Raw genomic sequence first — 14329 nt, 5'->3', positions numbered from 1 at the left:
TTGTTTACCTTCAACCTGAATAACATACGTATACTGGATGAGTACAACAGATTTATTCCACAGTGGGGTTACAATAGACAATAGACAATAGGTGCAGGAGGAGGCCATTCGGCCCTTCGAGCCGGCACCGCCATTCAATGTGATCATGGCTGATCATTCTCAATCAGTACCCTGTTCCTGCCTTCTCCCCATACCCACTGACTCTGCTATCCTTAAGAGCTCTATCTAGCTCTCTCTTGAATGCATTCAGAGAATTGGCCTCCACTGCCTTCTGAGGCAGAGAATTCCACAGATTCACAACTCTCTGACTGAAAAAGTTTTTTCTCATCTCCGTTCTAAATGGCCTACCCCTTATTCTTAAACTGTGGCCCCTTGTTCTGGACTCCCCCAACATTGGGAACATGTTTCCTGCCTCTAACGTGTCCAACCCCTTAATAATCTTATATGTTTTGATAAGATCCCTTCTCATCCTTCTAAATTCCAGTGTATACAAGCCTAGTCGCTCCAGTCTTTCAACATATGACAGTCCCGCCATTCCGGGAATTAACCTAGTAAATCTACGCTGCACGCCCTCAATAGCAAGAATATCCTTCCACAAATTTGGAGACCAAAACTGCACACAGTACTCCAGGTGCGGTCTCACTAGGGCCCTGTACAACTGCAGAAGGACCTCTTTGCTCCTATACTCAACTCCCCTTGTTATGAAGGCCAACATTCCATTGGCTTTCTTCACTGCCTGCTGTACCTGCATGCTTCCTTTCAGTGACTGATGCACTAGGACACCCAGATCTCGTTGTACGTCCCCTTTTCCTAACTTGACACCATTCAGATAATAATCTGCCTTCCTATTCTGACCACCAAAGTGGATAACCTCACACTTATCCACATTAAACTGCATCTGCCATGCAGGTTCTTCCCATGAGGATCACCAGATATAATGCTAGTGTCTGAAAAGATCTCAACTGGGGAGAGGGAAAGAACAACTTTTCCACGATTGTTTACTTTTTATACAGAAAGGAAAAAGGGGTGTAACAGATAACATCAAGGACCAATTACAATTCTAATACAATTCCCATGGTTACAGAGAAAACAAAACCATTAATACAAGTCACATGCTTTCGGGGAAACGCATTAATTTACCTAGAGTGGGTTCGAAACTTTTCCTACTTTCATACGCACCCATATAAGGAGTTGTTATTGAGAAAGAAACTTTTAATCTACTGTATACGAGAAATCTCGCAGCTGCACGACCTTGCTTCTAACTGTTTTAATACACAAGCTAACACTATCAGACAAGGGAGTAATTTAAGAACAAAGAACCCCTATACACCTCGGTCTACTCCCTATCACTCCTAGAGGGACAAACACATTCCATTCCCAATTATAACATTTCTGCCACAAGCATCCATCTTATTGCTTTCTACTGAAAAAAAATAATCATTTTATATTAGCTAAAACAACAACAAAATAAACCATCTTCAACCATCTACAACAAAATTTCGATATCTCTAATTAACTATTTATTCACAAAATGCTGGAGTAACTCAGCAGCCCAGGCAGCATCTCAGGAGAGAAGGAATGGGCGACGTTTCGGATCGAGGGTCTCGACCCGAAACGTCGTCCATTCCTTCTCTCCTGAGATGTTGCCTGACCTGCTGAGTTACTCCAGCATTTTGTGAATAAATACCTTCGATTTGTACCAGCATCTGCAGTTATTTTCTTACACTCTCTAATTAACTATATCAGCTAATAGCATAGATTCTCAGGAGGAAACTGAAGATCTCAGAGAAAACTCACGCAGGTCACGGGGAGAACGTACAAACTCTGTACAGACAAGCACCTGTAGTCAGGATCGAACTCTTGTCTCTGGTGCAATAAGGTAGTAGCTCTACTGCTACGTCACCGTGCCACCCAGTTGTTTATAGATGTAATTGCCTTTTATTCCTGACCATTCAATTCTTCACTGTTGAGCTGGTGTGCAAGCTCATCAAAAATGGTTGCTGTGCTACACATTGCACCCTCCTGATCGGTCAGCTATCCTTAAAAGATGTGGCTTCGTGGTTGACTGGTCACTGATTCAATGCTGATGGGACCAAATTATGGACATTGATCATGTCTGTATGGAAGATGCCTCAAAAATCAGGGGAAAAATCAGAATCTAAAGCTTTCCATCTCCTGTAATTTACATTGGAAATCATTAATGAAAACATGATAAGGGGCAACTTTTTAATTTCAAGAAGATAATATAAATGTCCAATCTAATTTCATCATAGTAGAAATTACACCAAGTGAACTTAATATCAAGCCATTATTATCCAGGTGAACTTAAAATCTAAACATTACAATAAAGATATATTGTATTGTATTGTATTGTATTGTAAGGGACTGCAGAAGCTGGACTCGAGCAAAAATCAGTGCTAGAGTAACTCAGTGGGTCCGGTAACATCTGTGGAGAGAATGGATAGACAACATTTTGGGTCAGGCCCACTCTGCAGGCTGATTGAGTAGGGGGGAGAAAGCTGGAAAGGGGAGGTGGGGGTGGAATATAGCCTGGCTAATGATCGGTGAGGGGGGAGATAAGCGGATGTGTGGATTTAGAGTCAATTGGCAAGTGGTTATAAAGGAGACAAAAGGGTTTCAGATAACGAAAAAGAAAGGAATAAAATGTAAAACCGGAGGGAGGTTGATGGGAAAAGACGGGGGGGGGGGGGGGGGACGGGGACGGGGGGGGGGGGTAAAAGGAAAAATTGGGACTTGGGGGTGGGAGGTGAGTGTACGCAGGAATGGAAAGGAACAGGGTAACTGGGATGGAGGAATGTATGCACACCGGGGATGGGAGTGTGGGGGGAGGGCAGGGGAGGGGTGTGGGGTGCGTGGAGGATAAAGAGGGGAGATGGGCGATATTACTTGAAACTGGAGCATGTACTGTACATACGATTGATTTGTAGACGACCTCACTGTCATTTGAGGTGCTGTTCTTCCAGTTTGCATTGTCTCACCCCGGCAAGCCTGCCAATGTAAAAATGGTCAACTGTAGGATGATTGTGTAATCTGGCTTGTTTCGTTCTTTTCCCAGAGCCTATATTGTTTAATCTATGGCATTTTATTTCAGGAACTGAATCCGGAAACTACACATCCTGATTTCAGACTATGGCTGACCAGCTATCCGTCACCAAATTTCCCAGTTTCTGTCCTGCAGAATGGTGTAAAAATGACCAATGAAGCTCCAAAAGGGCTTCGGCCTAATATTATCAGATCCTACCTCATGGATCCCATTTCTGATCCAGAGTTCTTTGGCAGCTGCAGAAAGCCGGTCAGTACAACTTTAACCACCAGTACAACCTTAATCATTTAAGGATTAACAAATCTGTTTGAGTATTTGATGCAAAGACATCTATGGCATCACATTTCCTCTCTTCATAATTTGAGGATCAAAAATTAAGATTAGGAAAACTCATTTCTATTTTTTCATGTGGTCATAAGTGATAGGAGCAGAATTAGGCCATTCGGTCCATCAAGTCTACTCCACCATTCAGTCATGGCTGATCCACCTCTCCCTCCTAACCCCATTCTCCTGCCTTCTCCCCATAACCCCTGACACCCGTACAGGGCAGTCTTAACGCATGGGCCTGATGGGCACTTGCCCGGGGCCCCACGAGCATAGGGGCCCCATGCTGATCTGTGTATGTTAAGTGACTTGCAATAAATAAATACTACTTTAAAAATGTAGGTTCAATAAGTGCTTTTTTCGTAACATTTTCGGTCCCTAAGTGCTTCTCACAGCGATCTGTTTCGCAACAATTAGCTCCCTAAGTGCTTTGCTTTTCCATCCATAAGTGCTTCTCACAGCGATCTGTAAGTGCTTTTCGCAACAATGTAGCACCCTAAGTCCATCGCTAAGTGCTTTTCGGTAAGTGCTTTTCGCCGGCACGACAGGGGGGGCTGGTAGGGAAAGGGGGGTGGGGGAGAGTAACGGTAGGGGCCCCAGTACACTGCTTTGCCCGGGGGCCCATAATGCTGTAAAAACGGCCCTGCACCCGTACTAATCAAGAATCTATCTACCTCTGCCTTAAATATACCAATTGACAGCCTTCTTTTGCCAAGAATTCAACAGATTCACCACCCTCTGACTAAAGAAATTCCTATAGTTATATCCTGTGGTATTTATTTTAACCCGATGGTAATCGTCTGGAGAGAAGTATCCGAAACTGTGTGAAATATACACATGGGTAGCCAAAGCAATATTCAGTGCAATGTAGTGTAAAATCCACTTGCTGCTATTTACGTATGTCGTCACTTGTTTATCTGTGGATAACAGCTGGTTTATCTGTGAGTTGATGTATTAAGTAACGCATTGCAGCAGGATCAATTTAAGTTGGTGAAGCCTTCAGTATGTTCTTTGACAATGTTGAAATTCTAAGTACTGGTACTGAATGGACATTACTGTTTCTTAGAATGCTTATATGTGACATTGGAAAAACACATTTCTGTTTTTATTTGAAATATCCATTATAATTTGAAACCCATGAAAACAGACATGTTATAAGCATTTCATAGATATTACAGAAGTCCAGGAGAGCTTCCGATAGAGTGATGCTTAATTGATGGTGCGTAAGTGAATTATGAATTAAAGGAATAATTGGGAAAATTGATGCATTACATGGGTGTATTATTGAAGCTAGATTAATTTCATGTTTATACGTATATTACATCCAGGGAAAATAATTAGAAAATTGACAACTGGTTTAAAAGCTTTATGACATTATGACCAAATCTAATAAAAAATTAAAATAAGAGTAAATATTTGATGTGTGGAGATTGAAATTCCATTTAAGATTGTGACATTTACCTGTAGAAAATACATAGTATTTTAAAGCAATGGTTTTCCTTGAAAATGATACTAGTACAGCTATTGCACTGTTAATTTAGTGGGATCAAAGAGACTGATCACTGTAATGGGCCACGGTTTTCAAGAGAGTTATATTTAGTTCGTCGGGCTAAGGGAATCAAGGGATGTGGGGGAAAAGCAAGAACGGGGGACTGATTTTGGATGATCAGCCATGATCATATTGAATGGCGGTGCTGGCTCAAAGGGCCGAATGGCCTGCTCCTGCACCTATTTTCTGTTTCTGTTTAAATAATATGTAAGTATATGATAATATAATATATAAATTCAGCTAAAGTAAGTATAACACATAAAGGTGCAGTGGAATTTGAGCTGTGTTGACGAGGATGGATCTTGTATTTGTTTTCTGACAGGCTGAATTTAAAAAGCTTCTATACGGCCTTTGCTTTTTCCATGCACTGGTTCAGGAAAGGCGGAAATTTGGACCACTGGGATGGAATATCCCATACGAGTTCAATGAAACTGATCTGAGAATTAGTGTGCAGCAGCTCCACATGTTTATTAACCAATATGAGGTGAGAGCTTCCTGAATTACACACATCAGCAGATGCAGCTGCACTCAGCCTTTAATCGGTGAAACTTCTACACTTCCAAGAGGTGTGCAAATATCTTGGCAGTTTTCAGCCCCAGCATTACCTCACTCCAGTGAGGAATCATCTAGCCTACACAGAAAATCTTCTCACTGCTTTACACCAACCTGATAAAGTCTTCTTCTTCTTGCGTGTGGCATGCACAGCCTAAAGTTGTAGGTCGAGGGTAGACATCCAGGCCAGGGCAGCATCAGTTGCTGGGGGGAAGGCCTTGATGCCACCAGGGAGATTGCAACCTTCACGTGGTCCACCCTGTTCCGACTAGTGCCATCAACCCGACGTGCACAATCTAATAGATGCAGTGTTTTGCTGTCACTTTTGACCTGATAAAGTAGCATACATCTGACAGAAAGCTATATTTCATTGCTTCATTTTGTTAGAAGGTGCTGATCGGATTTTCAACATCCTGAGTCAAAACAGGCACATTAGCCCACAAAAATACGTAATAAATATACAATAAACAATAACACAATAAATTATCGAAAAGAATTACCAGGCCTTAATATTGCAAACTGAAGTATGTAATGGTGTAGGCACGGTGGCGCAGCGGTAGAGTTGCTGCCTTACAGCGAATGCAGCGCCGGAAACTCAGGTTCGATCCTGACTACGGGCGCCGTCTGTACGGAGTTTGTACGTTCTCCCCGTGACATGCGTGGGTTTTCTCCGAGATCTTCGGTTTCCTCCCACACTCCAAAGACGTACAGGTAGGTTAATTGGCTGGGCAAAATGTAAAAATTGTCCCTAGTGTGTGTAGGATAGTGTTGATGTGCGGGGATCGCTGGGCGGCGCGGACCCGGTGGGCCGAAGGGCCAGTTTCCGCGCTGTATCTCTAAATCTAAATCTAACGCAACCTATACAAATCCATAGTGATTCGTTGCTGAGGTAGGGTTGCAGTTAGGGTTGTGTGGCTGTTCTTGAACCTGGAGGTAACACTTCTCAGACCCCTGTACCCTCTTCCCGATGGTAGATGAGAGATGAGAGCATAGGGGCCTTTGATGATATGAGCGATCTTTTTCAGCCAGCTTCTATGGTTCCGAGGTGGATTCAAGGAATTATAATCTCAATATAATTTTCCAGTCAGTTAACCACCAAAGACCAAACGCATCCATATTGTCATGCCTTCAGAATACATGCAAGGTATAATCGACCACTGCTATACAAAGTGATGAGAATTTAATTAATTGGAGAAAGGAAATGAGCCAGTGATACATAATTTTGATTACTTTCGAAGGTGGTTCATCTTCTTTGATTAAAGAGAAGTGGCACAAAGCAGTATTGTGTGAAACTACCTTCTTCCAATTAGTCGAATTGCCTTGGCTCTCAAAATTTCAGTTTTCTTTGTAATCTATTATCCAAGCTACTTTGAAAACTTGTCAATGATATAAAATATATTGGGTAAGCACATTATCAATTCTTATGGAGTGGACTTTTGCATAATCCCTCAATTTTTTAAATCATTTGCGATCAGGAATGTACAGCAAAAAAAGTATTGAAAAGGAGTGGTGTTGTAAATATTGATTTGTCATGATCGGTTTTGTGACAGTGGGTTCAGCTGCATGTGTTTATTTATTCAGGAAGTCCCCCTTGATGCTTTACGATACATGACAGGTGAATGTAACTACGGTGGCAGAGTGACGGATGACTGGGACCGCCGCACTCTACGGTCAATCCTTAATAAATTCTACAACAAAGAAATGACTGAAAATCCAAAATACACATTTGATCCGAGTGGAATTTATTATCCACCTGCAGAAGGAGAGGTAAAGTAAATCTGCATTGTTGATGGATAGAATGCGATTGAAAACACTAATATCAATACAGTTTTGACAAAAATATTCCTATCTGTTGTTTGCTTTCCTTTTGGGCTTTTTGGAAGATTAACGATTTAAATTATGGCGGTAAAAAGTAAAAGTTGCACTGAAATGTAGCCATCGAATAAAACTGTTAATCTCCTTACAGTATATCACCTATATTGAATATACGAAGACCTTTCCTCTGAACCCGACTCCAGAAATCTTTGGAATGCACACTAATGCAGATATCACCAAAGATCAATCCGAGACCCAGAATCTGTTTAACAGCATCCTACTTACTGAGGTATTTCTGATGTTTGTTATAGTTTGAATAAAAGGGGGTATACCGGTTAAAGACTTGAGCTGAGCAGCATGTTGGAAGTATATTGGAATTTAGTTGTGTATGAAGGAACTGCAGATGCTGGTTTAAGCCAAAAAGGCTGGAGTAAAAGGCAGCATCTCTGGAGAGAAGGAATGGGTGACGTTTCGGAATGAAAGGTCTCGACCCGAAACGTCACCCTCCCTTCTCTCAAGAGATGTTGCCTGACCTGCTGAGTTACTCTAGCTTATGGTGTCAGTTGGTCTTATAAATGACCATCTAGATGAAATCATGTACTAAATGATTTTAGACATGCATGACTAAGGTATACGACAACTGTTCATTTTAAAACCATATCTATTATACATAATGGAGATGTTTTTTTTTGTCATATTAGTTCAAAGTCAAATGAAAGACCAAGAGAATATATGATTTGCAGAAAAGCAGGGGTTGATAATGACTTGTCTAAGTTGGTGTTACTGGAATGACAACTTCCTCAAAATAGGGTTGGTAGCTGACTTCAATTATCAGCCACTGAGTGACCAATTGCATATGTTGGTCTGAATGACATATTTTTAAAAGGAAAAAAAATGGAAAGTGTGCTGAGCATGTCTGATGTGTTTCATGAAGGGAATAAGCTAAAAAGCCCAGAAAACGTCAATTTGTATTTATTTGTTGTTGTTGGGTGATGGTGGTGTGGGGTCAGGAGTGGACTGCTGGGTCTGGACTCTCTTTCTCCCCTGCATGCGAAGTGGCTTGCTCCTGGTACTTGGTTCAGCTCTGACTTAATTGCATTACGCTGTGTTCGTATCCTATGTACATGCAGCCTGGTGAATCCATTTAAACCCAGGTCTTTACATCTAAATGTCTCTGGCCTCGTCATCTCCTTTCTGATTCAGATGCGAGTTTAACTCGGCAGATTGCTTACCTTGTTCAAACCTTCACCTATGTTATTCCAGGTAGCTTTCTCAATGTTACAATAAGACATATTGACTTGTTTTACACATAAGTCTGCTTCGTAATTTTCATGAGATTCTCTACAAATTTAGGTCCTGATAGCTTATATTAAATATTCAGTGTTGTGGGAAATACAGGAAGAATAGCAAATAACTTGCTCCTGATACAGGTCTTGGATGCAGCAGAACAAAATTACCATCAAGCACAAACAATGAATACTTTATACTCGTAATATAGGTTTAATTACAACCTCCTCTGGACTATCACATACAGGTAGTTACTAATCCCTTTCTGTCCATTATCTCAATCTTAAAAGCATTAATACATTTGATTAATAAATTAAATGAAATAATGGTTTATCTATGAAGATGAAGCACTCGCGCTGTGTCCAATTAGAACTTTCCAGGTCTGAGGAGAGATGGGATAGATGGGATTGATCATTCACATCCACTGACTGTACACATCCAGTCATTACGCATGCGCATTACCTGACAGTCGAAAATACTCACGGAAAAATACAGTCGACACTCACGGAAGAACACAACTACAGGCTGATTTGTGCTGGCCGTGGCAGGTGATTCTGCAAGGAATCGCCATCCAACGAGAAGCAAATCTTGGGATGGTGAGCAGTTGCTGTGTGTCTAGCGCTTGTTGACGACACATTCTTTAGTCAGAGGGCGGTGAATCTGTGGAATTCTTTGCCACAGAAGGCTGTGGAGGCCAGGCCAATGGATTGTATACACTGGAATTTAGAAGGATGAGAGGAGATCTTATCGAAACGTATAAGATTATTAAGGGGTTGGACACGTTAGAGGCAGGAAACATGTTCCCAATGTTGGGGGAGTCCAGAACAAAGGGCCACAGTTAATAAGGGGTAGGCCATTTAGAACTGAGATGAGGAAAAACTTTTTCAGTCAGAGAGTTATGAATCTGTGGAATTCTCTGCCTCAGAAGGCAGTGGAGGCCAATTCTCTGAATGCATTCAAGAGAGAGCTGGATAGAGCTCTTAAGGATAGCGGAGTCAGGGGGTATGGGGAGAAGGCAGGAACGGGGTACTGATTGAGAATGATCAGCCACGATCACATTGAATGGCGGTGCTGGCTCGAAGGGCCGAATGGCCTCCTCCTGCACCTATTGTCTATTGATATTTGTAAGGCAGCAATAGATAGATTCTTGATTAGTACAGGTGTCAGGGGAGAATGCAGGAAAATGGGGTTAGGAGGGAGAGATAGATCAGCCATGATTGCATGGCGGTGTAGACTTGATGGGCCGAATGGCCTAATTCTACTCTTATCACTTATGACCTTATGTCACATTTGTGGAGGTTGCTTGAACCTCGTGTCTTGCTGCTGGATTCCTGTGGTGGCAGGAACCTATTGATATGAACGGGTTTCTTTTGGCACAGACAAAATAAAGTATTTTTCTAAAATAAATAATTCTGCTTCAGTTTAATGCTTTTATTTATTTAAAGCACTTTACAAATTTTAAGTAGCTAATTTGTAATCTCTATTTTCTTTTAATTTTTTTAATCATTTTTCAATATCTCTGACTCAAAAATATTTAGAAATTTAATATCAATGACAGCTATGTCAGATGGCAATGTTCCCCCCACCATCCCCTCCACCTGCAGCTTCTGTCAAAGGTGTTTCAAGGGAAGAGCTTCTATACCACGGTGTGCAAGGCATTCAAATATTGCCAGACTTTTGTGGCTGAAAGTCCAGTGATAAAACATCTTTGTACAGTCGAGATAAGCATGGAAGTGCATGACTGGTGGGTGGTGATTCAGGGGCAATGGCTGTGCTCAATTGCCTTTTTGCATTATTAGGACCCTTTCTGGAATATCTATTTTGCTGAAGGTCAAGGTACTGAAGGTCTGGAATATTTATTTTGCTGAAGGTACAGAGGTCACTGTCTTGTGGGGCCCAGATACCGACCCGCAAAGTCGGCCATGGGAATGGATCTGAGTGGGAAGGAACTGCAGATGCCGGTTTACACCGAAGATAGACACAAAATGCTGGCGTGTCTCCGCGGGTCAGGCAGCATCTCTGGAGAAAAGGAGAAGGAATGGGTGATGTTTTGGGTCGAGACCCTTCTTCAGACAGAGAGTCAGGGGAAAGGGAATCGAGAGCGGGGGATGGATCTGTCAGCTCCGGCCGGGCTGGAGATGCAGAGCCCTGGCCGCTAATCTGAGGAAAGACATTCTTGCCATAGAGGGAGTACAGAGAAGGTTCACCAGATTGATTCCTGGGATGGCAGGACTTTCATATGAAGAAAGACTGGATAGACTCGGCTTGTACTCGCTGGAATTTAGAAGACTGAGGGGGGATCTTATAGAAACTTACAAAATTCTTGAGGGGTTGGGCAGGCTAGATGCAGGAAGATTGTTCCCGGTGTTGGGGAAGTCCAGAACAAGGGGTCACAGTTTAAGGATAAGGGGGAAGTCTTTTAGGACCGAGATGGGAAAGTTTTTTTTCACACAGAGAGTGGTGAGTCTGTGGAATTCTCTGCCACAGAAGGTAGTTGAGGCCAGTTCATTGACTATATTTAAGAGGGAGTAAGATGTGGCCCTTGTGGCTAAAGGGATCAGGGGGTATGGAGAGAAGGCAGGTACAGGGTACTGAGTTGGATGATCAGCCATGATCATATTGAATGGCGGTGCAGGCTCGAAGGGCCGAATGGCCTACTCCTGCACCTATTTTCTATGTTTCTATGTAAGTGGCAAATTCAACCTGTCAACTGGCCGCAGTAGTTGCCGATGGGAGTGAATGTGCCGGCTCCAGCTGGGCCAGAGTTCCAGAGCCCTGACCACAGGGGGCAAATCCGACCCGCCGATCGGCGTGGATGTTGCAATGAGGTAGAGATTGGCCGTCTTACCCGACCTATGCTCCACATTTGCTGGGGGGGAGGGGGAGGTACTTTGTCTGGATTAAAGAGGGGAGGGACTACTAGTTGCTGGAAATTTGGTGGTGGACCTGTATTATCTCTAAACAAAATACGGGCCAATTTTGCACGAGTCAAATAAATCAGATGGCCTACTAAACTGGTAGTTCTACAACTCCTATTGTTTTCCAACCAGGTAGGATGGAATTTATCCTCTGTAGTTAACAACAATCTGAATGATTTCTAAAAAAACTGACAGCAATTTACTTTTAAAAAACATTAAATATAAACAGGAATGCTGTAACTCTGGGCAGGAAACATTTAGAAATGCATTGCTAAGGTGATATGGAAAAAAATTGTACTTATACAATCAGGCTGAACATAGAGTGAAAAACAACATAAGTTTAAAGAAGATGCTGGACTGGTATAAACTCGGACATGGCGAAAGCAGTAAGCAAATTTAGTTTCGTTTCGTGTAGAGATGCAGCGTGGAAACAGGCCCTTCGGCCCACTGAATCGCACCGACCAGTGATCCTCGCACACTAACACTATCCCACGCACAATAGGGATAATTTACACTTTTACCAAGCCAATTAACCTATAAACCTGTACATCTGTGTATGGGGGGAAACCGGAACACTGAGAAAACCCATTGCGGTTCATGGGGAGAACGTACAGATAAGCACCCGTGGTCAGGATCGAACCCGGGTCTGTGGCGCTGTAAGGCAGCAACTCTACCGCTGCGCCATCGTGTCGTCCCCAATAGCCTAGGAAAGACACAAAATGCTGGAGCAACTCAGCGGGTTGAGCGGGCAACATCCCTGAAGAACATAGATAAGTGACATTTTAGGTCAGGATCTTTTTATAGAAAGAAGAAGACTGCTGACCTGAATTGTCGCCTGTCCATGTTATCCAGGGACGCTGCCTGACCTGCTAAGTCACTCCAACATTTTGAGTCCTTGGTAAACCGGCATCTGTGGTTTCTTGTTTCTACAAGTAAATAGCCTATCTGTTCAGGGGAAGAGTGGAGCTTCTAATATTTAAGGTTCCTTAGCAAGCCTCATGCCAGTGAGCTGATCAAAGAGCCTGGTTGCTTATTAATAAATGGGTGCCTGCCTGGTGGTTAAAATCTTGTCTCCACTGTACAAAATGAATGGCTGTAAAATAAATTTTAGTCGGGGAGAGAGGAAACGAATGAGGCAAGCAGTGATATTAATCTCCTCAATGCTATTCAGAAAAACGAAGTAGACATATGTGCACAATCAACCTGTAACACTGAGAGTTTGTGCACCTATAGATGATGGAATATAGTCCTGCGTACTACCTTGGAAGGGAGTAGTTTTAGGCACGTGAGACCTAGGATTCTCTTATTGACATGGATGAGCACACCTCTAATGCCATGCCAGCAGAAAATAGTAACAAATACTGATTTACTTACTGGTTCTGTTGAAGGCACATCCCTTCTGTTCAGGCGACACATTAAAATAGATCATTGAGCTCCATTTATATCATCAACTTGTATTTTATGGATGAAACCATTAGATCAGCTTAGGTGCCTTTGTCACCTGCAATTTAAAATTGGAGTTTTGCCGATCGGATTCAGAATTAAACTGGTAAACTAATCTGACGTCCCTGTCAAGTTTCCCCTTCTGCAGAGCTGTTTCTGCAGTGCATCCAGCTCAGGCTAAATTGAAGTTAAGTGCCAATTTAATCTGGTGCTCTGAGTCAAAGGGCTGGGAATCAAGAACTACTCCAGAGGCTTGGGTATAATAGTCATGACCTAGTTCTGGCAGTGCAATAAAGAGAGGGTTGAGGATTGTCACAGGCACTGTCTTTAAGTCAGATGATAAACAGAGGTTACATTGGCTCTTTAGCGTTTTATCAGCCATTTTATCGGGATGTGCCACACTGGAATTCAGAAGGATGAGAGGGGATCTTATTGAAACATATAAGATTATTAAGGGGTTGGACACGTTAGAGGCAGGAAACATGTTCCCAATGTTGGGGGAGTCCAGAACAAGGGGCCACAGTTTAAGAATAAGGGGTAGGCCATTTAGAACTGAGATGAGGAAAAACTTTTTCAGTCAGAGAGTTGTGGAATCTGTGGAATTCTCTGCCTCAGAAGGCAGTGGAGGCCAACTCTCTGAATGCATTCAAGAGAGAGCTAGATAGAGCTCTTAAGGATAGCGGAGTCAGGGGGGTATGGGGAGAAGGCAGGAACGGGGTACTGATTGAGAATGATCAGCCATGATCACATTGAATAGCGGTGCTGGCTCGAAGGGCTGAATGGCCTACTCCTGCACCTATTGTCTAATGTCTATTGTTTGGGAACAGCTCCATCCAAGACCGCAAGAAACTGCAGCGAATTGTGGACGCAGCCCCGACCACCACACAAACCAATCTACCTTCTATTGACTCCATTTATACCTCGGCAAGGCCAGCAGCATAATCAAGGACTGTCCTGCTTCTCCCCTCACCCATTAAGCAAAAGGTATAGAAGTGTGAAAACACACACCACCAGTTTCAGAGACAGTTTCTTCCCAGCTGTTATCAGGCAACTGAATCATCCTACCGCAACCAGAGAGCCGTGCTGAACTACTATCTACCTCTTTGGTGACCCTCAGACCATCCTTGATCGGACATTGCGTCAACAGCTTTACCTTGCATGTCTTATCATGTATTTGGACGCTGTGAATGGCTCGATTGTAATCACTTTTTTAACAGCAATTAATCTGCTAGTTAAATGAGTGCAACAAGCCAATTGATGACCTGAAAATAATATTCCTTGAATACCTGCTATTATTGTTTATACACATTGAGGCATTTAGTATTTTGTATTCTTTGCAGACAATGCAATATGCTGCAAAAGGAGAGTAAAAATGTT

The 14329-nt window shown here is 42.6% G+C and overlaps 1 protein-coding gene across 1 annotated transcript in view; it reads left to right on the top strand.

Annotated features, from left to right (window-relative positions):
- dnah7 (dynein, axonemal, heavy chain 7) overlaps window positions 1-14329 on the top strand; it is a 215633-nt gene that overhangs the window by 168585 nt on the left and 32719 nt on the right. Inside the window, exons 56-59 of the mRNA XM_078404574.1 lie at window positions 3113-3313; window positions 5260-5421; window positions 7071-7256; window positions 7456-7593. Coding sequence (XP_078260700.1) covers window positions 3113-3313; window positions 5260-5421; window positions 7071-7256; window positions 7456-7593 — 687 coding nt within the window. The remainder of the gene's footprint in view (window positions 1-3112; window positions 3314-5259; window positions 5422-7070; window positions 7257-7455; window positions 7594-14329) is intronic.

The sequence above is a fragment of the Rhinoraja longicauda genome, chromosome 8 (genome assembly GCF_053455715.1).
Source record: "Rhinoraja longicauda isolate Sanriku21f chromosome 8, sRhiLon1.1, whole genome shotgun sequence".
Classification (NCBI taxonomy): domain Eukaryota; kingdom Metazoa; phylum Chordata; class Chondrichthyes; order Rajiformes; family Arhynchobatidae; genus Rhinoraja; species Rhinoraja longicauda.
The sequence above is the reverse complement of the archived record's forward strand: the minus strand, read 5'-3'. Positions and strand labels throughout refer to the sequence as shown.